Source organism: Alligator mississippiensis, chromosome 8, assembly GCF_030867095.1.
Source record: "Alligator mississippiensis isolate rAllMis1 chromosome 8, rAllMis1, whole genome shotgun sequence".
Lineage (NCBI taxonomy): Eukaryota > Metazoa > Chordata > Crocodylia > Alligatoridae > Alligator > Alligator mississippiensis.
The window spans coordinates 7,688,638-7,716,614 of NC_081831.1; the positions used below are offsets into that span (position 1 = coordinate 7,688,638).

General features: G+C 42.4%; 1 protein-coding gene across 2 annotated transcripts; it reads right to left on the minus strand.

The window, feature by feature from the left end:
- Positions 1 to 1,222: 1,222 nt before the first annotated feature.
- On the minus strand, positions 1,223 to 26,536 carry DGKE (diacylglycerol kinase epsilon). Of its 2 annotated transcripts, XM_006262749.4 has the most exons (11): positions 25,007 to 26,534; positions 19,409 to 19,568; positions 17,026 to 17,145; positions 15,853 to 15,996; positions 14,593 to 14,750; positions 14,220 to 14,271; positions 12,965 to 13,078; positions 11,161 to 11,232; positions 10,402 to 10,529; positions 10,030 to 10,141; positions 1,223 to 9,841 (listed from the first exon to the last, which is right to left on the minus strand). In XM_006262749.4, exons 1-11 carry the CDS (start codon positions 25,465 to 25,467, stop codon positions 9,650 to 9,652), a joined length of 1,713 nt encoding a protein of 570 aa, XP_006262811.2. In that variant the 5' UTR covers positions 25,468 to 26,534; the 3' UTR covers positions 1,223 to 9,649. The 2 variants fall into 2 exon arrangements, with proteins under 2 accessions (XP_006262811.2, XP_014457301.1); XM_014601815.3 differs by lacking the exon at positions 1,223 to 9,841 and having other exon boundaries at positions 10,053 to 10,141; positions 10,402 to 10,525; positions 25,007 to 26,536.
- Between the last annotated feature and the right edge of the window lie 1,441 nt (positions 26,537 to 27,977).

Sequence of the window (27,977 nt, forward strand, 5' to 3'; positions counted from 1 at the left end):
TTTGCCGTTTTACCTCCCATGGTATTTTAATTTTCTTAAAATGAGTTACAACCGTCTGAGCAATTACCTAGGAGCAAGACCTAGGTCTGGGTCCCACTCCGATTGCCACCGACTCACTTTGTGACTTTGGGCAACCAAGTCTGTGGTTGTCTGGTTGTGCTGGAAGGTTTCCTAATTGCAAAAAACCAAACCAAATCAACACACAGATTTTGAGAAATTGTTTTCTGGGGGATGGTGAACCCCCGGTGACAACCTTCTGTTTATTTCCAAGATCATCCATAGGGTAAATCCAACTCCCAATGCCACGTGCTTTAATGGTCCTGCCTTTCCAGTAAAAACCATTAACTTCAACAGCATTACCTAAGAATTAACATGACTCCACAAAGAGCTCACAGATCCTCTGGTGCAAGGTGACTTAAAGTGCAGGACATAATGAAAAGGATGGACCTGATTCTGAACTCCATTTGGGAAAACTAAGGGGATTTTTTTGTGGATGGGGGGACAGACAGTAGGTGCAAGTGTGACCTTTGCACCCTTGTGCGCTTCCCTGCCCCCCATTAAATGAGAGGTGGGCAACAGGTGATGCTAGAGGCAATTTCAACGAGACCAGATCTGCTACGTTTATGGCTGCTGTGTAATGAAGAAACATTTCAGTTAGGTGGTTGCAGGAAGACTGGTTGGGTGCACCTATGGAGAGGGATAGGGGGCAGGGTCAAGCTGTAGATCTTTAGCCTTACCAGATATGTAGATCAAACGTTCTTCACTTCAAGGATGTAAAAATACCCAAAGGAAAACACAGGCTCTTTCTTCTTTTGTCACTGCAGTTTTAGGCATCACCATCCTACCTGGAGAAAAACACTACAGGAAAACCAACACCACCTTTCAGCAAGCTCAATTAAACAAGGAAGAACGCAGGGGAAGCAAGCCATGAATTTCTACAAAAAAACTGGTAGAGGGAGGGCAAGTCAAAGAGCAGGTCTGCGTTCAGGCAGGCATTTCAGCAGCTGCTGTAACGTATATACATTTATACAATCGAGAGCTCTTCTGTCTTCCTATGATCAGCCCTTCACCACATGCCTATGCAGCCCTTGTAGTTGAATTTGGAGGCTCGTGTCTTTTTGGTGAACTCCTTGGGACCTCCATCCTTGGGTTTTGTTAAGAAGAATGAGGCCTTGTAAGCTTTTGCCAAATAAGTTAAAAAAAGTACACTGACAGTCAGGTGTCAAATAATTTCACTAGTTTATTACAGATTTTGCAAGCTGATATTCAGTTTGGTGAAACCAACAATGTACAAACCAAGTGAAATGGGTTCAAATACTTTAAATTCACGCACATTTTCTTCAGTCCATTCACACAGAGAAGTACAATAAATACAGAACAAGACAACAGAAAGCTGCTTTAGGAAACTGAGTCAAGGAGGGGAGAAGTTTTTATTTGCAAAGGTCTGAGAGGCGTATGAAGCAAACAGCCTCTAGGGAGGCATCTTATCCTACCTCTGCGTTTCTCTAAGTCATGAAACAAAGTGGGAGATGACAAACCTGACTGATGGCAATTTCAACTCCGTCACAGCGATGCATGTCTGGAGCGAGTCCACTGAAACCAGCAGAGTCCTGTTGACTTCACTGAAGTTACATTTAAGGACAGAACCTGGCTCAAGTTGGGTTTTTTTAAATCATCATCATCATCATAATACACAACAGTTACACATAATAATTTATTCATCTTGTTGCTAGACTACCACAGAGACCAAACACGTGCTCTCGAGGCAATAAATTCCCCATTCAAGTCAGCGGGGCCATCACCTGCTTTAGGAGGATACTAAGATCGTGTCCAAAGACAAGGTAAAAAAAGCAGGAAGTTTTGCCAGCAAAAATAAAATGGCTCAAACCACACCGCTCTGTGCGCACAATGAGAATACAGGACAGTCTGAGCTCTACAGTAAACACCCCCCTTTCAGCTTACCCTTGCTTTTGGAAACAGAAGAGCAATTCATTCTAATTTGGGGTCAGATGGCATTTCTTGAAGCTCAAGACGATATAAATGCATCGAATGCCTTTTTAAAAAGGTACTCTGGAGATGCAATGTCAAGCTGGCTAGTTAATGCCTTTGCAAATAAGACTCTGCTATTTACAGCTGCAGTTAAGTCTTTTCTTTTGGGGGGGAGAATGACGGGGAGCTGGTGGCGAGGAAAACAGCACGTGTTCATTTGTGAGCACTCTTCAAAACTGCTGTCTTAATATGCAACAGCAGGCAGCAGTGTAGGTTACTGATGGTCCCAGCATCAACCCGTTATGGGAAAAGCCAGTGAACACCCACAACCATCATTTTTTTCTGGTTGAAAAGAATCCTAAAATGCTACAGAGTCCACAGCTTGGCCCACTCTTTAGATCTGTAAAAAGCTCCTTTTTTTCCTGTTTAGTGCAATTTCGGACCCTGCATATACAGAGGTGATAAAAACCATATCACAACATCAAAACACTTCCACACTAAAGAACAGGCATTTTTTTTTTAAGCCTCTGACATGCTGGTATTTTTTTTTCCATAAGTAATAGTTAAGCGACTACAACTACATTACCACTCTTGAGCTTCACATTTTCACAATATTCAGAATATTAGTGGTTGAATAGAAATAACTCCTATACATACTGAAGGTATAAACTACAAAAATAAAAAAATCATTCTGTTTTACTATAAAAAAATCCTATAAAGAGTAGATGGCTCGAGGTACTCGAAGAGTTACAAGAGCTGGTAGCGGACACATGGCTAACGAGGGATGTAAACTTTGAAGACCCAGATTGTAATACTTACAGTGCTAGCTTCTGTTTTCGCTGACGAGAGAAGTCAGTACAATAACCAGTTTTCTGTCAGATACACATTGTTAATTCAAGAATTTAACAACTGAGTTTGAAAACAAAGATTGTGGTAAAGGACGAGGGCGCACATACATGGCAATAGTCAAAGAAAAGCCAGCGACAGTTTTCAAACCATGAGCGTATTCAGGGTTTTAAAGCCGGGCTGTCACACAGGCAACCCGCAGGCTACATCTGGCCTGCAGAGCTCCCAGCAAGGCCAGTTCATTTTAGTGGCAGGGGTGGAGCGTGCTGCTCCAGTCCCAGCTACGGAGCCCATATGCGTGGGCGCGTTGGTGCTGGTGGGGAAGCACGGAGGGAAGGAATGACAGCTGTGCTAAGCCCATGCTGCTCATCACCCAGCACTGATGCCGGGTCCAGATGTGACCCAAGATCTGGCTTGGAGGCACGTGCGAGTCTCACACCCGTTTTAAACTTTAACAACCACATCCACAGCTGGGTTAAGTCAGCGTAAAAACACCGAGTTCATTTAAGCAATGTTGATTCACTCCAGCTGAAAGGATCCAAGTCCTTCATATGTGGAATATTTTGTGTACTCCTTGAACTAAACGGGGATGTGGCGCCTACAATGCTTTCAGGACGGGGCCCTAAACAAATGGCTGAAATATGGTGTGTGTAAGTGTTGGTACACAGCTAAGAGTCAAACGAGGGGTGTTTTGTTACCCTACGGTGTGCAGCAATAGTGCCCCGTGGCTAGCTCACTTTCAGTAGGGGCAAAAAATAGTAAGCACATGGTTGTAGGAACCTCTATTTAAATCTACAGTCATTCTAGTTTATTCCTTTTTTTAAGCTGTAGATATGCAAGATAATGAAACGGGGTCAAAAGTGTGCCACTCCATTAAACAGAGGCAAGGTTTGCATGAACGTCTTACTTTCATCTAATGAACTAGGCTATAGTTAGATAATCTAGTTAGATAACTAAGTCATAGATTTACTTTTAACAATCAAATGTTTTGTCTAAGACAGAAGCTAGCATCTATTGTAACATGCTTTATGTTGTGTGAAGCTCTGGAACAGCAATTTGGGTAGTATTTGTTCCAGATAAATACAGTAACTTGCACGTTGGAAAGGACCAAGGATCCAGATATGTGCAGTGGAAGAGAATGCATGGCTGCACTGACCCTTGGGCTTCCTTGACCAGCGAATAGTGTCCATTAAGGAACGTGCAGAAGAGGAAAGGTCCCCCTTACAGGAAAGGGAAAGAACATTTTAGGATGATGATCTACTAGGAAGGTTTTAATCTAGGCTTAAAGGGGGCTGGTAAACTGGTCAGAGAGCTGCAAGTGGGAATAGAAAAGACCGGGGGGGGGGAGAATACCAGGGCAGCCTGCCAAACATCAGAGACGTTGCTACCCAAACAGCGGGAGTATGAGAAATGAGCAAGAAGAATGTGAAGTTTTAGCTCACCACATAATCTGCAATTTAATTGGCACTGCAGAGGCTTAGGGGAATAGACTGATGGACAGAAGCATTGGCTCAGAAGAATATATTGCTCGATCAAAAAAGACAGGCAAGAAAAGATCTGTTAGCTATCATTAATGCATTTGTTCTGAAGTATATAGGAGGAGGTGAGAGGCAGATGAAGCTCTCCCTGGACTACATATGGAACTAGCCAAAGCACTCTCTGAACCACTGGTAATTATCTTTGAGACCTGGAGGAGTGTGTCAAGGTCCCGCAGGACTGGAGCAGGGCAAACAGCATCTATTCTCAAAACAGAAAGCGGGGTGGAGGGACTGGTGACCTCTGGGCCCTACCTTTCTACAACTGGCTTCTAGGAAAAGTGCATTAGATTGCTAGAGGGAGCATTAATCTACCACCTGGCAGCTACAACTGAAAAGCAAGGCTGCGGATCTATGCACATAAGGAAACAGAACTGAAACAAATTAGATATGAGCACAAAAGTGCCCGCTGGCTTCAGAATGGCTCTGACTTTGAAGGACACCGAAAGCTTCAAATTCAGTCAAAGTGAATTTAAAAAATAGTTTCCCAGTAGCCCTGCCAAAGTAGAGTTTTTACAAGTATATTTTATTATTAAAAAAAAAATTTTTCTTTCCACTGTTGCCTCTTGAAAACTCTGAGGGGATGACCCCGAACAACTTAATCATGTAGGAATACTATGGGGGGGGGGGAAAAAAAAAAAAAAAAAATCAAGCTAGATAACAGCAACTGGACCACCACGATTTTGCGGTTAGTGAAAAAAAGAACAAAGGTTCTTCAGCACAGCGTCAAATAAATGGGATTAAATTTCCCTGGGCTAAGACAAACTTGGCACACGGACGTGATGCTGCACGAGAACTGACCTGGTTTACCCTGACTGCAAAGTTGTCAGCATTGCAGCATCAGAAACAACTTCTCTCCAATGTGTTCAAACACGGTCCGGTTCTATCGTGTGAACAATCCTTTAGTCCACTAGTGATTTTTCCTTGCGTTTCCAAAGCATTCACCCTTGCAGCTCCAACTGAAGCTCCCGGTACTCAGGCCAGGGAAAAGTATGAGTATGACCTTGGGTTTGCCGGGACAGCAGCGAAAGTGACTGTACATGAGATGCTGCTAAATGTCTACCTTTAGTTTAGTCTTGCACAGTCTTAAAATTAAAAAGGGGAATAAAAACCTTGAAGTTAATCCAGGAGAGTAGCAGATTACAATAACATTCAAATCCAACGGTGATTTTAAGTAGTATCGCTCTATTTAAAGGAGGAGCCTCAGTGTGTTAAAAAGGAGAATCTGGAACACATGACAATGTCCAGGAGTCCTCTGAAGAATACTGTAAGCACACTACCAATAGTGCACGCTTGGTTACAAATATCAAAGCCTTGCACAAGAGGATGAGTGTGAATGGCAGCCACTCTCTCAGCTATTTTATTTCAAAGGGGAAAAAACCCCCCCAGAACTGTGGACTTCCAAAGTTTCTATGAAAGGGCCCAAAAATGTTTAAACAGTCCCGCAAAAAAGTGTGTCGGAGCCCAGTAATTTTTCACCCCGATTTAGGAACTGCTCAAAGTCACATTTATAAAATTAGGTAAAAGTGGAAAGAAAGAAGTTCACCCCTCAGCTGGGCTGCGTGGGCAAATTTCAGCCCATCAAAAGTGTTTTTACTTGTGCGTTATGAACCCTGAAAAAGACAAATTTGTAACAGAAACACTGACCACAACCTTTAGTTATGCTAGGAGAAGCTGCAGAAGAACTTTTGGGAACGAGTTTCTTTTCGATGCTTGTTTCATTGATACTTTAGTATTTGTCCATCTATGCATTTCTATTATGACCAATAATATATATAAGAGATTACAAGTGGTCATGACTTGTTAGCCTGCAACATCCTGCTGCTTCTCCTGTTGTATCAGTCCCAAGGTGGGGGAATCCTTTAGACTATGGGAAGATATGACTTTCAACAGCAGGGCACCCTCTTCTGGATAACGAATATACAACATTATTTGTATGCTTCCAAAACTCAGTGCCAATTTTTAATAAAATCAGAAAATTCAGTAGACTAGAAATAATTGTTTTAGGTGCTACGTTCTAAATTTACTTTAAGAGGACATTTTACCAGGTCTCAGGTATAATGAATATGCAACACTGCATGAGCATCTACCAGTAAGTGTTAAGCTGCTTTTTGTTTTAATATAATTTATACAAAAATTAGAGTCTGGGAGCTATACACCACTGACATTTACTCCCTGTAGTCAACCAAAATGAGTGTTATATCAGGCAGCAACTGAGAGCAGAATTTAGTTCTGGATTTGTGATGATCTGGAAAAAAAAATTAAAACAAAAGAGAAGAACAAGAAAAGTTAAAATGCTACGGGGTGAAATGTTAGCAAAGTCCATGTGGTCACTTGGCCTATTTAAACTCTAGTGTTAACAATTACGTTTTTAGAAATCCTCTGACAGGCAGATGACAACGAGAGACCACTGAAGTTGAAAGGAGCAGGGTGTGCCTGAACTGGAGATAAACCGTTCCGATGGCAGACTTCCTCCAGCTCTTAAATACAGCTTTGGGAAACGCTTTCAAAGCCTGTAAAAGCTAAAATTTACTCTCCGCCATCAGGAACTGCTGTGTGCCACACAACTCTCCCCTTCAGCTAAGGGATGATCAGGGCCACTTCCATAATCTCAGTAAGCGGCTCTGCAGAAGTCAGCTCTTCCTTCTCTACACAAACACAAAACGATCCATGGATCTGCACTGCCCAGAGAGCATTACACACAGTTAGGACCAGAATCTGAGCACTGTTTGAGGAGATGAAGTTAAAAGAAGGAGCCAGCCCACAGGAGGTGTAAAATAACCCCTGACCAACAGCCTTTTACCAAAGAAACGACATTTCTCCTCCTCCAACCAAGAAATAAAACAAAAAGCAGGGAGGGAGCCTGCTTGCTGACTGTGTGGCTCCCCAGAAAATACAGGACTGTGATCTGGCCTTTCCTTTAGATCACAAAGCAGCATTTAATAGATTCTGTATTAAGCAGAGGAGGGATGGGGACGGGGATTCCTGCTTCTGACCCTGTAACCAATGTTGGGACCTTTGAATATCAACGTTTTGGGGCAATTTCTAGATCAGCTTTAAGCAACTCTTCCCAACATAAGTTTAGATCAAGTATCAGCATAACTGTCTTACTGAGATAGCTTCTTTCAAAGTATACACCAAGCTTTTCCAGAGGTGTGCAACCTGTTTGTAAACACAAATACAAAAGGCTCAGAGCATAACACTTAAATAAACGTTAAAAAAGTGTGGATCATTATAAGTTACTCAAATATAAAAAAATAAAAACGGAAATTTGTTCCTTTGAAGTTATTTAGCAGGTACAAGCTAAACCTGTTTTTAACTAAGACGACAACGGATTTATCTGTAATATGGTTTTGTTGCTTTGGGTATTTTTATAATTCTTTTCTACTTTTTATACATTTTTTACGACTCACAGTGCTCTTACGTACAAACGAAATTAAGCATACAAAGCTATGGAATGTGACATTTACACATGTACAATTAATTATATTCGAATCACGCATACAATCCACTTGCTGAAGGTCAGTAGTAGTTAGAATTTATCAAGTCAACTTTTAGAAGGGACACCATCAAGTTAAAAATACATTTCTCCGTTCCATTTATAAATAAAAATGGAAGAGTATGTAAGAGCAATTTTTTACCAGATATACCACACTTGTTTTTCCATTGCACGCAATACGGAAAAATAAACCCCAAGAGGTTAGTTTTACCTCCTGTTCTCATGTACTGGGACAGTGTTGTGGTGTTTGACTTCCCAACCTGTAGGAAAGTGCTAAACAAAGTAAAAATAAATAGTTTTCATAGTTTACTTAATGTTATTGAAAGTGGTTTTTTTTAGATTTTTGTAACCATTTTATTTTACAAAACCTAAGCGTACAGCTTAGCGTACTTGGCAGTGTCCCTTCAATGCAATATCAACAAAATAAAAGGAAAGTCACTTGGGGAGACTCTGGCTTACGAATAACAAAAGAAAATTCAGTGTCAAGACCAAAGCTCAAAATTGACAAAAGCAACAAGAAAATTCAGTGCCGAGACCAAGACTCATCTGTTAATTTTTCTCTGTGCTTAACTATACAGCGCACATTCAGCATAAAATCACTTGCTCTCAGGACAGAGTCTTTTATAAATGGGCTTCCACAGATTTAGTGACAAGGTTTAAGCTTTAGCATGAAACTCCTGGCTTTTGTCAGCTTTCGGTACTCACTAACAAAACAGCAGATAATGACTTCTATTGACCAGGATGACTACCTAAACCTGAGAAGCTCCCATTATGTCAGTATTTTCCTTGAGACAATTTTGATGGCTACCTAAACAGAACAGTCACATGTCCCGTTAAACATTCAGAATATATACACCAGGAATGGCCATATGTGATCATGCAAATCATGTTTTACCTCTTAAGATACCATCAGGAAACAAAGGACTGGAACTTATTCCACCTATTAGGCATATAAATGATACCAAGGCATTTGAGAGTAACTCTAACCAATCTTCCTCAGGTCCTTGAAAAAGCGTTAATGCAAAAGTTAAGAAGTAAGCATGTTACAAAAGTAAATGTGTTAACGGTTTTTCAGGGACTCAAGCAGAGTAGGACAGGATTTCATTTAGATGTGTAAGTGCCATTCAGATACCTGATGGTTGGAGCAAGAATCTGGCCAAAGGTTTATAAAGGTTCTTGAGTTGTTTTAGCTATCAATACATTTTCCCTGAATCTAATCACATATATGCAAGTTATAGATCCTGATTTGTTCACCTTGGCCTAGATCTCCATATTCATCACCAAGGTGGTAAACAAAATGATTTCCCTCTTGGCTACTTTCAGATAACATTGAGGCAAATTCTATTACCTCCAAAAATATATGTTTTAAAAACGTTGCCAATCACCACCAAAGAAATGATCCTGTTAAAATGACAGCTCCATTATTCAAAGCCCTGCCTTGCTATTTCTTTCACGTGTTCTTCAAATAAGTCTTTTTCAAGTTGGAGTAGCACACACTGCTTATTTTTAAAAAAGAGAAAATCATATTCTCAAGACATACTAAACTACATTTAGCTGTAAGAACAATCAGTGTAAATCTTGGTGGAATATACGTGAAAGCAAGGTACAGTTTTCATGAATAAAGTGAAAGCATGGCTTTTTTTTATCCCTTTGCCAGTCACAAGAATATACCTTACGGCATCGAAAAGGTATTGTTATTGAGATAGAATATTTAATACAGAGCTAATTATGCATTTCCATTAAAATTGATTTTAGTAACACACGCTGAATTCTGCAGTCCCTATATGTCTTCATCCGTCTGTTCCCTCATGTGCTCCTGCTCAGACACGCTGGAGGCATCGTCATCTGATTGTTCGCTTGAGTGATACAACATCAGTGCATGTGTCTTATGAGTTATGGTAACAGTGCAGGGCCCCTGAGCCCATGGCTCTCCATCCACCTGCATTGGCATCTTTGAACTCTTCAAAATCAGCTAGTGCCAAATAAAAGAGGACACATAGAATCATAACAGTTCATTGCAGCCACAAACACATTCACAACAACGCTCTCTGTAGCGATGCTGCTAGGTTGCAGTCTCATGTTATTTTAGTGTATAATGGACTATGCAGATCTATAGAGGACCTATAACCAAGGGAAAAGACCATCTTAAATACAACCTACCCTCACAGTATGTGCCTGTCCTAGACGAACAGGGTTTGCCAGCTTCACTTGGATCTGTGCGCAGTGGAAAGAACCATAAACTCCGACAACTTCCAGCAATCCATCATCATGCCTGTAATTTAGAAAGACACGTATGCTTAACAAAAAAAACCCTGTTCGTGAATGCTGCCATACATATATGATTAAAGCTCTGCATTTCCTGCCTGAAGAACGACATTCAATACACATTATAAAAATCTTACTATTCCTCTTAAAGTCTATGAGCAATCCATCAATAGATTTACATGGGGCTGCAAAAATAAGTAAGCTTAATTGGGCAGGGCCCTTACATTGTATTGGAACGTATACATTAATCATTGATGCATTATGTACCTTGCTAGAGGGTAAGGCTCATCACCCATTCCTTCCCAGAGCCTGCAGCCTCCTCCCCAATATCCAATATTGAGGACAATGATACCTTCCAAATTTGGCAGACTGATTCTCTCGCCATCCAACTCTAGCTTTAAAGATACACAACAGACAGTTAGTAAATTACTGTGGGTAGTAAAAGCCTCATCCAGGGGCCAATTAAATCATTCAGATATGCAATAGGCTTGGGGTCAGCTGCTTATTATCCCTGAATTGTGTGTAGTAAGCGCTAAATAGCAAAAAGTACACTAGACTGGGAGGGTTATCCTGGGTTATGGAAACCAGATCCTATCGTCTTAGGCAAACACATCACAGAATCCTACTTCTTCAATTCCAAGTCTCTTTTCATTCTCTACTTGTAAGATAGCTTCCCCATTCTCCTGCTCATACTAATAGTCCTTTTCTGCCTCTGTCCCAGCTTTAGTTCAAGTTTCTTGTACTTGGGTGTCCAGAATACATTATCACCTGGCATTACAGCTTCCCACCTCTACTGGAAACACTTTGGCTGATACAATTTGGTCATCTGTGACGGGTTAATTTTGCAATTACACATGCAAAAGTGACGTAAGTATATTTGAAGAGGTGTCTCTATAGCTCATATTCTAAACTTTTAGTTAGGCTACACTTTTTTTTTTTAAATAAGAATGCTACTAGGTCTTTTCCATCTGAGGTGCTTCTGCCTTGAGGAAGATGTGCAATTAAGAGATAAAGTAGCTACCTTACCTCAACCTTTTTGTTAAGATCTTTGCATTCCTGTACTAAGCAATCTTTGGTTCCATAGAAAAAATATACAGCCTAAAAAAAGGAGGAGGAAAAAAAACAGAATTATAGATAAGGAGAGAGATGACAGTAGTTTACTGAAACTTCTTAAGAGCTTTCTTTGAAATTATATAACACAAGATATTTGCATATTAATTTTGAAGATTTCTTTAGAGGAGAACACTGCACCATGACCAATTAAGAGGGTTTTTCCTTTTAACACAAAACTGGACAAGGGTCATGACTCTGCACTCAAAAACAGGTGGCAGCCAAAGCTGTTAGAACAGTAATTCTCAACGAGGGTGCCACAGCACTCGGACTGACTTGAGACTTTTTCACGGGTGCCATGGGGTACCACACAGTGCTAGCACTGTTAGGTGTACAAACATAGTTCACAAAATAAACCCAGAGGGCTCCTACACACATGCCGGCAGCCTGCTCTGATGTACTGCAAATCCAGCGTGTCGGAGCATGGAAATTGAGACGTACTCTGGCAGCCTTGCACGTCATGTGCATCAGCATTGTCGTGTGCCTCCACGTTGACAAAATGGCGGTGGTGCACTTTGAAATAAAACTCGTCTGATGAGCTTTAGTTCAAGGCACCCTGCCGCCATTTATTCAACTCAGGAACGCGCAGCGATGCTCTTGCACATGGGCACTTTTAATTAGTGCAGCTTGCTAATTAAAGTGCCTGGCGTCATGTCTGGAAACGCATGTAAAAATGCTCAGAGATTTCAAATAGGAATCCATAATTGTGGTCTTTCTGAGTTCTCTGCAACAGCAAAACTGCTCTAGTATTTTTCTGTAGTCAAAAAAGAGGAATGAAAACGAACAGCTGGAATCTTCTGGGGGTGCGATGAGTCTATCCAGGGGTGCTGCAAGTTTAAAAAGGTTGATCTAGTATACGCCTGATCCAGTATATGTTGCTCCTGAAAGCAGCTCCTCAAGAGCTATGGGGCGGACTTCTTCTAAAATGTGTTGGCATGGGGAGGGAAACTGGGGACACAATGGGTCTCCACAACTGATCAGGATCTCAAGACACATACTGTCTTAGGTGACTGAACATCCTCATGAAATAGGCTGTAGCCTACAAAAACTCATAGATCAACTCTTTCAGGGATGCATAAGGTGCCATCTTGCCCTGCCTTCATCCTGCCCAAGAGGTACAGACACTACACCCCAGTGGAACAATGAAGATGAAATTCAGATTCAGGTCTCTGACTTGACTACAACAAGTCATTAGCCTGATCTCTTTCTTGCAAGTTTTGACATCATACTAGCTGGCACAGCCATGGTATTTAGTAACAAAATGCCAACACTGGAAGAATATGAGGCCCTATATTACAGCAAGTGGTTAGATTTCCATCCAGAAACCAGATGTTTATATCTTTTTTGTGGTTTAATGTTACAAAACTTTCAGGTATTTTTTTTAATTCTGTTTCATCTAGCAGTTATATAAATCAGCTGATAATTACATACTTGCATAAATTAATGGAAGCGATTTAATATCCTTGAGATTACAGCAGGGGCAGGCAATTATTTCGGGCAGAGGGCCGCTTACTGAATTTTGGCAGGCCATTGAGCGCCGCATGACAGGCAGCCAGGGGCAGATAAATATTAATTTTCTAAATTTTGGGGTGGCCCACGGGCCGGACAGAATGGCCTGGCGAGCTGCATTTTGCCCACCCCTGGATTAAAGGATGCCAAAGAAAACGGAAATAGTTTTTGCTTTATCCATGGTGAAAAGCAGTTATTTTACCAAACACACCTTATTAATAATTCTGCTGGAAAACAGAGATGGAGTCTTTTCACGATGTGCATGGAAGTTTAATGCCATGAGTGCATCAGGTCCTACAGAAAAATAGTTGTTCATCGTGAACACCTGTAGGACAAGAGTTCTGGTTAAGATCATGGAGAGAGAAAACCCTGGTAATACAGAATTCAAGAAGTAACTAGCATGCAAACGGAAGGAGCAGATAATAATTTTTAGTTGGTTAAGAAATAATTAAGAGACATCTGTTCTCAGATACACAGGTGTTTCAGTGGGAGCCTCTGACAGGTGAAAGCAAATCCCTGCCACAGAAAGAACAGAGTACTATGAAATTAAAATAGTCAAAGGTTTTCACTGATTCTGTGCACTTAATATAGTTACCACTTAAATTATTGCTGGATCCAGGAAGTTTGCACACACTTCTGAGCAACCTCCAGCTTTGACTTCCTCAGAGAGCAGGAAATCCCAGAGATCATTTTCAAAGCCTTCTGTTTTGGAAAATATTTCCCTTGGCACTAATGGTGCTCCCTTAGCATTTTAAAAAATAAAACAAAGCTTCTTAGATTGGCAAACATCTAGCAAAGAAACTAAATCCCGCGTTACCTTTAGTGGATCCTACCCCTTTCCTTGTGATGGGACTATACCCCTTGAGAGATGTACAATTCAGAGGTTTCATACACTGCACACTACATAAGAGACATTTCATCTCACTCAAATCAGATACTAACACTCAGAAGATGGTGGCCCTGTTCTTTTCTTGCAAAAGTAAGTGGGAATCAGGAGGAACACTACTAAGTGAATCACAAACGTGTTAGGGAAGATGAGAGCAAATTGCTCTCTCACATAAGTATTGACTTTAACACAGATCTTCTCATCTTTTCCACACACCAAATTGTTGGGTTTTTCTCCACCTCAAACGTTTTGAAGGGACAACACATCATTTTCAACCTCCCTCAGTTTTGATAATGATTCCTGTTATTTTAAGATCGCCACCTAGTAACTTCAGTCCTATGTTTGGTCTATTGTAGCTGCCTGTTGTTTTCTGTGCTTCAGCACCATTATCTCAAAAGCTTCGCTCCAATTTTCTAACGTAACATAGCAGAAGAAAATAAAAGGTGCCTTTTGTGATACTCAGCACAGAGACTTTTCCATTAAAAACAAAACAAAACAAACATCATACACATTAGGAAATAAAACAATCAGTTCAAAAAGGCATCCTATGGGATCCACATTTAAAGTTTTCAAATCATACCTTTGGTTTTCTTAAATTGTAGTATCCTTTGTTTGTCACCTGAACCTTCCACCTGAAAAAGAAAGGCTATTATTTAGCCCCAAACTAGAAGCTCAACTGCTCTCACCCATCAAACTACTGTCAAAAAACAATCATGTACAAAATTAGCAATCAAAAAGGCAGGTGTATGTCAGAACATCTAGATACTTGATTATTTAGAGGCAGCTCAAAAGCAACTCCTCCATCAATCAGTCCTTAGCTGGCCATTTTACCAATTACATCGGCATACCCCCACTGCTGTCATTTTGGTGTTTCTTTATACAAACACCATCTTAACTTCTAAGGCCAAACTGATCACAATGCTGTGGGAGTCACCCTATGTGGTGTTACTCACCTGTCTAGTTTAATTCCATCTGCTTCCATGACATTTCGTAAGATTTGTTCCACTGGGATTTCTCCAGCATAACCTGCACCCCAGCCCAGCGTATTAGACAGATCGTTGCCTGTTCCCAGAGGTAAAATTGCAACTTGTGGAATATACCGTTCTTGTCCCTGGGGGATGACAAATGTCACATTTTAGGACTTTTTTTTTAGGATCCACTTCTTTCCTTTATTCCCCGAACTTTAAATAATAAACAGGTATCGTTAACTGGAAAGTTGCTCCATGGATTATTACAGTGGAACAACTGGTACCCGAAACATGGCAGACATCATTTGTGACAGAAAAACACGAAAGCGAGAATTTTTAAGCTTGGAAAGAAATATATGGAAAATTCCTCAATGCCCTTGAAAGTAGCAATCCACTGTAGTAAGGCTTGGATCAGAAATACAAATCAGACCTCTACCTACAAGCCCAGTTATGATCTAGAAGCTAAAGCGGAGGAAGAGAAGCTGGAACTTCTGTTTTGTTTTCTTCACTGTACCGCTGAGCTGCTGCAAGAGCTTGGCCCTTATTTTCTTTTGGCAACAGAAAGAAAGGCAAGCAGATCCCAGACACAAATACAACAACTACATTAGACTCTCTTGATGTAGTATTTTTGGACATTCTTACTAAAACCTTTTAAACTGAGTGTGTGCTCTCTTTAGAAACAATATGAAACACCACAGTACACAGTTTTCCTCATTCCTTATTAGCAAACAGTACTAGAGTGAAAACAGGCTTTTGAAAGGGAGACCAGACAACAGAAGCAGATGCATTATTGAAGTCATAGTGCTGCATTAGTACCATTATCATTTTTGATGACTATGGAAGTTAGCACCATTATCATTTTTGATGATTATGGAAGTAATGACAATGTCTCAAATCTAAAAATGTTTGGTGAGAAATAAGTAATCATAGTCCAATATTAATAAAGAGATTTGAAGCAAAATAAAATCTCTCTTTAGACAACAAGTGGAAGAGGAGTGGATATAATATGCTACGCCATCTAAGCAGAAGGGCTTCTGAATTAACGTTCACAATTTGCAGCCGTTTATGAGTTTCATGAAGAGTTTCTTTCAGGGCATATAAGTAATTCTGCGAATCTCTTTCCCAATTGGTTTTCTCAGATAGAGGAACAACTTGTATCTAGATAAGAGATTAGGGTTGAACACTTGCTCGACCACAGAAATTAGATCTTTACCACAGATAACAGGTTCATTTTAAACAAAATACCTTGATCTTCATTTCATCAATTGCATCCAAGACCCAGCCCACCGTGCCATCCCCACCGCAGACAAGCACCCTAACAGAATTGCAAGGCAGCAGGGTACAAAGCTGGAGTGCTTTCGCAGGTGCAATTTTCTTCAGGTCAAAAACCTACGAATGAACAAAAATAAGAATGGGAGGTCCATAAACTTCAAGAAGCATGACTCTGGATTTACTTTAGAGATCAAATCATGTCACTTTAAAAAACCTATCAGGATTGAAAAGGAATAGCTCAACGCCCAATGCACAATACTGGCAAGTGATCACTTGACTTTCAGACACCAGCTCCCACTTGTCATAGTCATGTGAGAGGTCCAGTTACTTCAGTGGGAACGCACACGTTAAAAATCAAGTGGAACTCCGTCCCAAGTAAAGTGTGTTTATATTCACTCATTTCAATCTTTCACATTTATAAGAACCAAGTTTAATAAAATAAAAATGAAGTGGGTTCTTATTACAACAGAGATGTGAAAAAAATGTATTCTATGAAACGTGTCTGGGTGTTAATTTTTTTCAGAGACCTTAATTATGACATCTATCTTACATTGCGAGAATGTGTTTTGAGCCTTCAGAGGAAGAGAATTAAGGTTCGGTCAGGAAATCCAAGAAAAATGATGTTATGTCAGAGTATCCTGTGCCATCCCATTTGAGTTTAAGGTGAAAACAGCAACTTGGGAAATGGCAGCTGCAAGTACTAACATTTTCACAAGTGAAGTTAGGCTTAATAACACAGATTTCAAAATAATTAGAGGATGATTCATTAGCTGAAAAGTAGTTTTTCATTCTAACTGCTCCATCTTGTTAATTCAAGAAGGTATGAGATTGAGAGACCAGTGGCAAAAATTAAGCAATGTACTGATTGCTGCAGATGCTATATGCGTTAATGACATACCACGCCTTACCATACTAATGGAAAAAATATGCCTTATATTATTACATTTACAGCTCCTATGTTTGAAAGCTGATGACTCTTTTCTCCATACAAGAGCTGCCTGAAATTTTCCTTAGCTGAAGATCAAGTTCCTGAAAAGTTCCTATATCAAGTTCCTTAAACAAATCTTGTGGTTCTCATACGAACACCACTCTGGTGACTCCAAGGCCTTAGTTTATTAAACAGCAATGGCTATCCACCGCAGTTACCTGCACTGGGTTTAGGATAATCTTGAACTCTCCTAGCAAGTTTTCGCCCAGGTTGTTTCCGCTACGAGTATTAGCCAGGATGATTACTGGAATCCAGTGTTTCCCACAGGAAGACATTAGCTGCAGAAAGACAAAGATCACGTGTACACGAATGTGACAAACCTGAAGAAACAAAAGCTCTGAACCCTACCCTCATCCCATATTAATACACACACAGAAAAAAGGGTTACTCGTTCACTTTGAATAAAAAGTAGCAAATGCCTCTTTTAAATATAGAAAAAAGCTACCACTGCAGTTAGGCAGTAAGTGCATTCTAAGTCGATGCTGTTTTATCTGGAAATCCTAACACTGCACCTTAAAATTATTTACTTTTCTGTTTTTATAGCTTCTTTATTATATCTCGTATGCTAATCAAGTGTTCTTGGTTGTTGCTTTTTTTTTTTTTTTTTTTAACAAAGAGCTTTCAAATAGCATGCTTTTCTTGCAGACATATCAAGATATCACAATCATCTCCATAGCAACAGAGTGACGTTTTTAAACCCAAGACTGCATTTCAATGACAGAATCAAAAAGCTGGTTTTGGATACAAAGCGTTTCTGTTCAAACATAAACGCTTTCTGTAATAGGAGGAAGGAAGAGAAAGTTAACAGCAAAGTCAAAGGTTTCTATAAATATCTCCCCTGTGCCACACCTGTGCAAATGGGTAAGTTCCTTTTGGAGAAGGCTTCGTACCTGCAGTTGTGCCAAGAGCACAATATCTGGGTCCAGAAAACTGCAGGCCCCGACTCCTCACCCTGCCTCCTGGGTCCACAGCATGGAGTACTCCAGGTCCTTCCCCAGCACATCTAATTCCTCCTCACTAGGTTTACTCATCCTCCATACCCCTTTCCTTTAACCGAGCTGGGGAGCTGGAGGCTTCTACTACCCAGCCTGGAGGTGGGTCTGCAGGCCCTTCCTTCCCCTCCTCCCCCAGTATTGCAAGCAGCTCCCTGTAACAAAACCAGCCCAATGGCTTCTACAAGACAGAAGCAGAAGTGCAGGGATCTCCAGTAAAACCTCTCACAGCAAGAGCCTCCTGAAATCCATCTGAAATCATTCTGAGACGTTAAAGTCCAAACTTAAACTAACTATACAGACAACCAGATTTGACAGGCCATTTAAATTTCACCCAGACACCTCCGTGTTCAGGGCAACCACTTGTTTGACTAGAGCATCTCTTTCACAATGCACCTAGGTTAGATTTGAACCTCACTGAATGGTGGGTAATCCACCACTTTCATCCACAAAACCATTAAAAGAAAATATCACTATTTTCTAATTGTATTAATCTGGCTCCAGCTTGCAGCCACTGGCCCTTAGTTATTATACCTTTCTCCACTGGGTGAAAGAACTCTTTAGTGCTAGGTATGTATTCTCTCTCTGAAAAGGTATTTACTGGCTGCAATCATGCTGCAATTCAATTTATGTTTGCTAAACTAAACAGATGTTAAAGTCTCTCATTGCAAGGCATGTCCTCCAGTCCTTGAATTGCATGGATCTAGTCTGCATTCACTACTTCTATACCAGAATCAAAGACAGGGTTTTAGCATCAACCTCTCAATGCTGTATCCAGAGAGTCACCTGCCTGCTCCTTTTCACTACTCCACCCTTTATAATCCAAAAACAAGTTGTACTGGCCCGTCTTGCCACGGCCCCATGTTAGGCAACTCATGCTATATTGCTTGTCACGATCCCTAAAATCCTTTTTCAGAGGCGCTGCTTTTCCAGCTGGCATTCTTCAGGCATGACAGTCATAACACTGCACTTGCTCGTGACATTACCTTATGTAATATGCTACATTTCAGTAACCAAAAAAATCCCTTCATTTGAAAGCTGTAGCTTTTTGAAGGGCCAGTTGGTTTTCACTGTATTTAAGTTTTGGCTAAAATGAACATTTATTCTTTAGCGGGCTTGCTCTTTCCAGGTGTTAATTTAAAAAAAAAACGCTTTATAGGATTTTTATTTGGTTTAGCACAGGGGGAATATTTTCCTTTAAAGGTCTCTTTTGTACTGATTTTGCTAGTGATTCAAATCCTCTAACACGTAATTGATAACTGGTGACATTTGGAACCACAAATTAATGAGGACTGATTTATTTACTATGTTTAAAAAAGCAAGATACTAAAGCCTCAGCATCACTTTAGAATAAATGCATGGGATTAATTAGGATAACTAAATGACAAAGTCATGGTAATAATGACTAATTCTTTCAAAACATCTCATAGAGGGCTCTGTACATAATGTAGTCAAACAAGGATTCTGTGTGTAACCAACATGTCAATATTTCAAATGTTGGTGTGTATTTGGAAACTCATTCTAAAAAACAGAAGCAAGAAGCAGTTACCTTTCCATAATCAGGCTTTTTGTCTTTACGTATCTTACTAACGTTGGATAAGTAATATGGCGGAATAATTAAGTTCCTAAATTCTCCGAACGTACACTCCTCGCTCTTTAAGTAATTCTGCATGCATTCATCATGTACCGTGTGCTGGCACCAAATGCACCTGAAAAAAAAGAAACAAAGGCCTCAAGCAGTTGCATCATTTTAAGCCCAACGCAGCCTGTGAATTGAAAGGTGGTCTGCTAATTTTGCATACCACTATGCCAAAACACTCTACGAAACACAGAGCACAAAGTAATCTGTGAAGAGAAAGGTTTGGGAATGCACACCTGGGAACCAACAGAAAAGAGCTAAACCTCCTCACTAATGACTGGGTATCAGATCTTATTGGGAAACAGATGAGCAACGAGGCTGCACAGCAGCTTGCTCTGCAACATGGAAGGAGCCCTCAAGAAATGATAGATTCTCCTTTTTGTCTTTAAACCCCACAACAATATGTTGAAATGACTGTAACAAAAAAATAAAAGCTGCAATACAAAATACATTAAATGTTAAAAAGATTTAAAATGTGTTTACTGATAAAGTCACCATAACCAAAGATTTACATAAAATATTATTAAGGTTGCAACAGGACATCTAGTTGCTTTGTTTTAAACAAAGCATTACCAGATAGCAACCAATTCTGATCTATGTCACAGTAACCTTGATGCCTGCTCTAACACTACACCCCACTCACCTAAACAGCTACTATAACAAGAATTTGATAAGAAGGAGCAAAGGGAAGAGATGAGGGGAATGGTGGATAGAAATCAGCTGCCCAAGAGAACATGTACAAGCAGGCATTCAACAGCCAAAGGCCTCATGTGCTTCCCAGCCCGGGTCAGCTATACAAGGATCAAATTTAGGCAGAAAGGACATATGGAGAAGTGATGGAGACCAGGAGCAGAGTACAGGACACTGCTGAGGAGCTGAGCAATGAAGGAGGATGTGAGAGAACTTGTGCTTGAACAGGTAGGTGGTCAGAGTGGTAGGGCTTAAAGACTTAGTGTAGTTGCATTGTATAACCATATAGCTTTGCCAGTCAGAGGAGTACCAATATCATCATGCCCAAGCAAAAGGTTAATTTTACTACTATAAATACACCAGCAAAACCTTTATGAAAGGCCAAAAGTCCCAAACAAAGCTTCCAATGATAGCTGAGCTATAGTGAACAGTCTGTAGCATATCGTAGCACTTGTTTTTAATTCACAAGCTGCTGTACTTTTAAAGGCTTATAGCTGGAAGAGAGTAGAGGATTAAAGGGTTCAGAAGAGATATGGTAAGGCAAGCAACTGTCTTGACATCTTCAAATAATGGGAGAAGCCAATTAAGAAGAATGCTTCAAAGAACTGGGAAAGGGCTCTAAACTCTAAGACAGGGCTACATATGCCTCTCTTAAGTGGGCTTCGCCTAAAATTGCCATTTTTAAGGTGTGTTAAGGGTGCATGTCTACACGTGCGCACACTTAATGCACCTTAAAAATGGCAATTTAAGGCTATGTGAGCCTAAATTTGATACCTGCATAAAGCAGGTATCAAATTTAGGTGTGAATAGCTACATTGCATTAGAACACATGTAGACACACTAATGCAGATTAACGCAGTGTGTCTCAATGGACAGACGCCATGTTAATGAGCATTAGTGCATCTGCACATGTGCTAATGCAACTTAGCTATTCACACCTAAATTAAATGCACCTTAAGGATCATCAGTGCGTCCACCATGAGTAGACGCATGCCTAAATTGCTTTAATGTGCCTTAAGCAAAGGCATATTAAGCTTAGGCGCGTGTAAATATAGGTGTAGACACATCCATTAACACACAGGAAGCTAGATCTGGACTTTTCTTGCATGTATTCCTGTTGCAATACTTGAGATATGAGAAGCCCAAAGTGCACTTACATAGTTGTTTCTTTTTTCAACCTAGCATTTACAATTGGTAATGAAGTCAACAAATTTGAACACACAGGTGACAGAATATTAACATGCTACTAATTAACATCTTTACCATTTTCTTCTCAGCACCTAACTTCTCTAGCAAGTGAAAGCCAATAGCAAAATTATACACAGCACACCATTTCTGGCTGAAACGCATAAGCACTAACAGCATGGAGTGTGCACAACATCAAGATGTTTATCCCCAAGGACCTCTACCGGCTCAAATATGCAGAGATCAAAATACAGCTGGCAGCAACATTTCAGGGTGCTGGACAAGTGTCAGAACAGCACTGCGGAACAATATTTACTTCCAGCTAAAAACGGAGTAGATGGAAATATCATCTTTAACCAGGTATTCATATTTTGGGTTTGTTTGCTGAAAAAAAGTACTTCATGTATAATGATGCCACACTGATTAATGACTCAAAACTAACAGAATCGCTGCGCATTTCAGGAAACCATTTTAGCTTCGAGTCCACAATTAAACTGTCAAATCAACTCTGGCCAAATATTCAAGTTCTGTTAGAATGAGTTCTAGCAGAATTTAAGACCAAAAGGAACATTAACATGATTATTTGCTTAATTCCAAGGGAAACAGCTTCTAAAAGCAAATAAATATTCCTCTGAATTGCTTGCAACAAACACCGTGGTACTGAAAATCTGAAAGTGAGTATGAACAACTGCATAAATAACTGAACTGGCAGACGCTGACAAAGAAGCATCTTAAATAGTAAACACAAACCAAACGTTCAAATGCCTGATTTAGAAATTTAAAGTGTTAGCAACAACATTAAGACATTTGAAAACAACATCAGTTTTGAAGCAGACAGGATCCCATTCAGTCCTAGACTCCAGGGACTGTAGCAGCATTATGCAAAGCCGCAGAGCAAAATCCCACAGTACATATTTGCTCAAGTTTCTGACCTATTCCTACAACTGTCCTGGGAAAGAACGCACTCTCAAGAGCATGGAGGGGGAAATACTATAATACCTATTGCCACCTTCTGCTGAATGCTAATCCTGGTTTGCCACATCCAACAACCTGATTTAAGCTGCTGTGGAAGCTATTTTTGGAGTCCCCCTATTAATCTGGCTTTTAAGAGTACCACGGACACATCCCATATGGCCAAAGACACTAACATTCATGTGTGACCTTCCTGCCACCCCCAGCTGCTGGCCAAGGATCCTGCTCTCAAACACACACATTTGAGACTTCTTCCTGATGCTTCGGCTGTTTACTTTTCTGGAACTGCTGGTTTACAAAGCGATTTGCTAGTGTCCTGCAAGAGGGATGCAAAAAGAGGCAGCAAGTATATTCTGGGAAACAAGTAATTTCTTTGAAATGTTCTAGCCACCATTTCCGATCTCAAATGCAGCTATTGATACCTATATGTCCCAAGTCTCTAACTGAACACAGGGAAAGAAGTCTTGGGTTTCAGAGGATCTTTTCAGTAATCCTAGGATCTGCAAGATTGGACCCCTAGAAAGACAGTACAAAAGAGCTGTACTAGCTGAGTTAATGTATGAGTATGGCATCTTCAAACTCCTTTGGACATGGTATGCAGCTCACGTAGCTGTCCACAACAGGCCAAGTAACTCAAAGGCCTAGATCAGTGGGTCTCAACCTTTGTAGAGTCAAGGCACCTTCATCAGATGCCAGCTCTTAAGTTTTTACTCTTTTTTGACTACAGAAAAATGAAAGAGCAATTTTTCTGCTACACAGAGCTCAGAAAGACCACAGCAGGGCAAAGTTTTTAATGATATGGCTTCCCATGTGAAAACATGGTCATCTTGTGACTCATCTTTGCACACCTAGCAGCTAGCCTTGTGGAGCACCCTGCGGCACCTTTGAAAGGATCTCAACCACCCCAGGGTGACATGGCCTAGAATCACCGACCTGGACACACAGGCTAGCCAGACAATGGAGCTGCTCCAAGGATATCCATTTAACATTTGCATGGTTCTACGGTGAGGTATTTTAGACTAGAGGGTGCTAGCTGCATGTATACACACTTCACACGGCAGTAGCACTCCATTTTTCCTATGAAAAAGGAGAGAGTCAACAGGATTTTAAGGCTCTTGCTGTCTTTAAGAAAATACGAAAACTGCCATATCTTTTCACCATCATCCCTCCAGAATGGCCCTCTGTTCTGTTCCTCAACCATGCTGAATTGTATAAAAACAAAACACAGCGTGTGCTGTGGAACATAATTAGCTTCCCTCTTCTTCTGTATATTCTTGCTGCCTTTCCTTTCAATCCCTCCAGGCTGTTCTTGTCTGTATGCACGACAGCGACATGCAAGAGGCCCCATAAAATCCCTGGAGTACAAGGTTAGGTTCTTTTTCTCTCTACAGAGATAGGAAATAGATGTAATATAGAACTCTACGCCACAGATGATCACACAACCCTAGCAGTCAAAATTATTAAACCAATAACTGTCAAAGTCAAATGAGTGTGGGGAAATGTTCATTGACTATTCATTCATGCTTCAGCTTTAGACCCAGGCAGAAGATCCCTAAGGTGGCTATTCTATTCAGCTTGTCTCTTGAAAGTCACCTGAGTCAGGAAAAATGCTGTTTTCTACCCCACACTTCAATACACCCCCCCCCCAAAAAAAACCCCACAGAGGAACAAAACAGCAAAAACACAGCAAAAAACTAATAGTCAAAATGGACCACAACCTCAATGGGGTATTTAACAACATGCCCAAGAAAAAAAAAAATGAAGGAGCTGCACATAAGACATCGAAGTAAAATCCTAGCTCTGCTGTGGTTAGCGGCAAAACACTTGCGCCAGTGGGGATCCCAGTTCACCAAAGACATTTAAGCTGTGGATTTGAGGGATATAAACGCTAGAGACCAAATCCTTATCTCACTGTGTAGTGGTGTAAATCCAAAGTAGCTGCTGTCGCGTATATGAAAACTGAACATGGCTCAGGGCCCATCTGGTAGCCGAGTCTTGCCACATTCGCCACTGTGATTAGGACTGTACTCTGCCAGCAGTCCCACAGGGATCAGTGTATCCTCATCTAAGGGTACCACACCAACTTCTGGTTTAATATGATATAGCATGAAATGCCCATAGCATAACCACTGCAGCATCAGTGTGCCAGCAATTTTTAAGAACTCTCTATTAAATTTCCTTAGAGAGTTGTTCTAAAAAAATGAACAAGCTACTTCATTCCTAGGAGGCGCTCATCTTTTTACCCCTGCATATGTAAATCTAGATCCCCCTTCTGCAAAGGCTTGGACCCCTGCCTTGACATGTGATGTGTAGCGAGTAGCGCCAGGGAGGGGAGTGGGGTCACACGGTGTGCAAAGCGAAGCAATTGTACAAGTCCTTGCCTAGGGAGCAAGCTCTTTGAGGCTCTTTTACCCTATGCCTGTACTCTATGCCCAACGGAAGTAATAATGGAGTGAATAGCATAGCTTCCTGTGTCCTCATTTATAATCCCATTTGTCCACCTTTAATCACAGGTGCGCTCACTGCTACGAGGCTCTTGGAGTTGGCAGAGATCCCTAGTGGACTATCCTAGCATTTCATATAGCAGTAAAGTGATCAAGGAACCCTGGAGCAAACACAGTACTGACACAACAGAGCGCTTTTGCTGTGGGCCAGCCATACCTGTAGTCGCAGAGCTTGGGCTGGGTACCACACTGCTGCTTACACACGAGACAATAGCTGCAGAGAGGGACGTTCCCTCGGATCCAGTGGTGCAGCATGCAGCTGCCGGGCCCGCTCTCGCTCCGCAGCACAATCTCCTTGCAGAAGAAACGCCGGTCGGCCTTCTTGAGACATCCTTCGTCCACGCGGAGGCCGCAGCAGTCACAAAAAGCCCCTTGGAGGATGTGCTGGGCGCACACGCAGCAGTAGGTGGGCTGGCCAAAGAGGTCCGTGTACTGCCAGTCGTGCTTGCTCTTGCGGAAGATGTCCTGCCTCAGCACCTGCCTCCGGGATCGCTGGAAGCTGCACCACAAGGTGATGAGCACCGGCACGACGACGGAGCACAGAGTCCAGAAAGCCAAGCTCCAGTCTGTGAATGCTCCCACGGGAGAGGAGGGGCGGCTGCTCCCCGCGCCCTCCATCCCTCCAAGCTCCGCAATCCCCCTTCACACCAAACAAGCTGCGAGCAGGAGGACGTGGGGACTTGCCCCGCACAGCTCAGGGGTCCTGCGGGCAGGTTTACCAACCATCCTTCCCCCTCCAGCCCAAACGGACCTCACGTCTCGTCCCGCTCGGATGCCCGTCCCATGCTTCGAGTGCCAAAGCCCACGAACCTGCCGCTAGCCCCTCACGTTAGCCTGGCGTGACCCCTGCTGGCAAGCTCTGATCCGTCCTCCTTGGGCCTAGAGCCCCCCACCCCAGTGCAGGGGGGCTTGACCACAAACCCCTCCCCTTGGTGCACGGGGTCCCGATGCAAGGGAGCTTCACCACAACCCCTCTTCTTCATGCAAGGGGTCCTAATGCACAACCCTTGCCCCTTCCAAGGGGTCCCGATACAGGGGGGCTTCACCACAACCCCCTTCCTTTCATGCAGGGGGTCCTGATGTAAGGGGTCCCAATGCAAGGGGTCCTAATGCACGATCCTTGCCCCTGCCAAGGGGTCCCGATGCAAGGGGACTTCACCACAACCCCCGCCCCTTCATGCAAGGGGTCCCAATGCACGACCCTTGCCCCTTCCAAGGGGTCCCAATGCAAGGGGGCTTTACCACAACCCCCTTCCTTTCATGCAGGGGGTCCTAATGCACGACCCTTTCCCCTGCCAAGGGGTCCCGATGCAGGAGGGCTTCACCACAACCCCCTCCCCATCATGCAGGGGCTCCTGATGTAATGGGGTCGCGATGCAAGGGGACTTGCCCACGACCCTTGCCCCTTCCAACGAGTCCCAATGCAAGGGGGCTTCACCACAACCCCCGCCCCTTCATGCAGGGGGTCCCAATGCACGACCCTTGCCCCTTCCAACGAGTCCCAATGCAAGGGGGCTTCACCACAACCCCCGCCCCTTCATGCAGGGGGTCCTAATGCACGACCCTTGCCCCTGCCAAGGGGTCCCAATGCAGGGGGGCTTCGCTACAACCCCCGCCCCGTCACGCAGGGGTGCTGATGTGAGGGGGCCTGCCCAGGACCCCTCCCCGCTGCACCTACCTACCTCCCCCGCCCGCCCCGCGCAGCGCCGCGCCGCGCAGACCGAGCCGGGGCCGCTGCGGAAGCGGAAGCGGAAGCGGTCGGTGGGTGGGGGGGAGGGCGCTGCTGGTTGCTAGGAGACGGGCTTGTCTTTGATCGATACGTGCCCGAGCAAATGCATTTCCGGATGGGTTCAACCCGAGTGACTCGTGTTTTAAATGTGGGGAAACAGCAGCCGGGGGGGGGGACGCTACAGTCCCCTCCTGTCGAGCTGAAAGCAGTCTGGAAACGAAGCGATAGCTGCTTTTCCAGACACTAAAAACAAAACTGTAACAGTGTCATAAGTCAGGGGTATCAGACACGCTTCGTCCATGAAGCAGTGACAAAGCAAAGTTGCACGAATTAGTGCTTACTTTTGAAAATATTAGGAGTTTTTGAGCAGGGCGGCGGAGCCGGGCCGTGAGGAGAGGTTGGATCGAGGACTCCGCGAGCTCCTGGTTTCCGGGCCGTGCTAGGGCATTAGATGCTGCTGCTTTTTGACCCTGGCTGTGAGAAGGCAGAGTAGATTTGCACCTTGCAGGCTAACCAAGTCAGTGTAAAGATTTGACCACCGGGAACTGCACCGCTTGAGCGGGTGATGGCACAAGACCTCGTAAGCTAAACCCTGCAAGGCCCGGGCTGGCGATTTCCAGATGTCATCCAGGTTCCCGATGGCACGGCGATGGCGATTCGAGTAGCGGCACGTCTGCTTTGGGCAGGGGACGCGAATGGAAACTGAACCGAACTGTTCATTTCCCGTTGCCTGCCTGTTGTTGCCGAAGAGAAACGGCATTTCTCTTCTTAAAACAGGTTGCTTTATACGAAGCTAGTGCGTACAGTTCAGTTTGTAAAAAGGCAGAAACTTGTAAGCAAATCTGGTCGGAAACGGGAAAGTCCTCTATACGACTGCTGACCTCGCCCTCTTCGCTTCCCGTTATTTCTTTCCGAGTGAGCTGGTCTGTACGGGTGGGACCCTGCCCTGCCTTTGCCTGGCTTCACACTAACATCACTAACTACCTCACTTGACACTTTACATTACACTCGTTAACCAGGACATTTATAATCTTGGCCACTACTGGCTTTCCCTACAATAGAAGAATTAAATATGTATTGGATATGGACACTGGATTTACAACACGTTACACTGCCTGACGTCCGATTCACCAGGTACCTGCCTGACCTTACCATTACAGACATACGAAAAACTAGAACTCTTGGTTCCAAAATGATACCTTTTATTAGACCAACTGGAAAACCATTGCACTTTATTACTACATTATTAGATTTTACCATTTACACTTTTCTTTTGCCCCACCCTCCCTTCCTCTCCTCCCTTCCTTTTCTACCATTTGTCTTCCTAATATCCAGCTAGGCAGACAAGGTTCCTTGGGTGAATTTGATATCTTTTATTAGACCAACCCAAATGGTTGGA

Bases quoted from the DNA above. Each gene is read 5' to 3' on its own strand.
- DGKE (XM_006262749.4), bottom strand. From the start codon at position 25,467: ATGGAGGGCGCGGGGAGCAGCCGCCCCTCCTCTCCCGTGGGAGCATTC. The intron at 14,751-15,852 runs GTATTTTGTTTA...GTCATCCCCCAG, and splicing joins TTGATGAAATGAAGATCAAG to GGACAAGAACGGTATATTCC. The intron at 9,842-10,029 runs GTAGGTTGTATT...ATTTGGCACTAG, and splicing joins GACAGGCACATACTGTGAGG to CTGATTTTGAAGAGTTCAAA.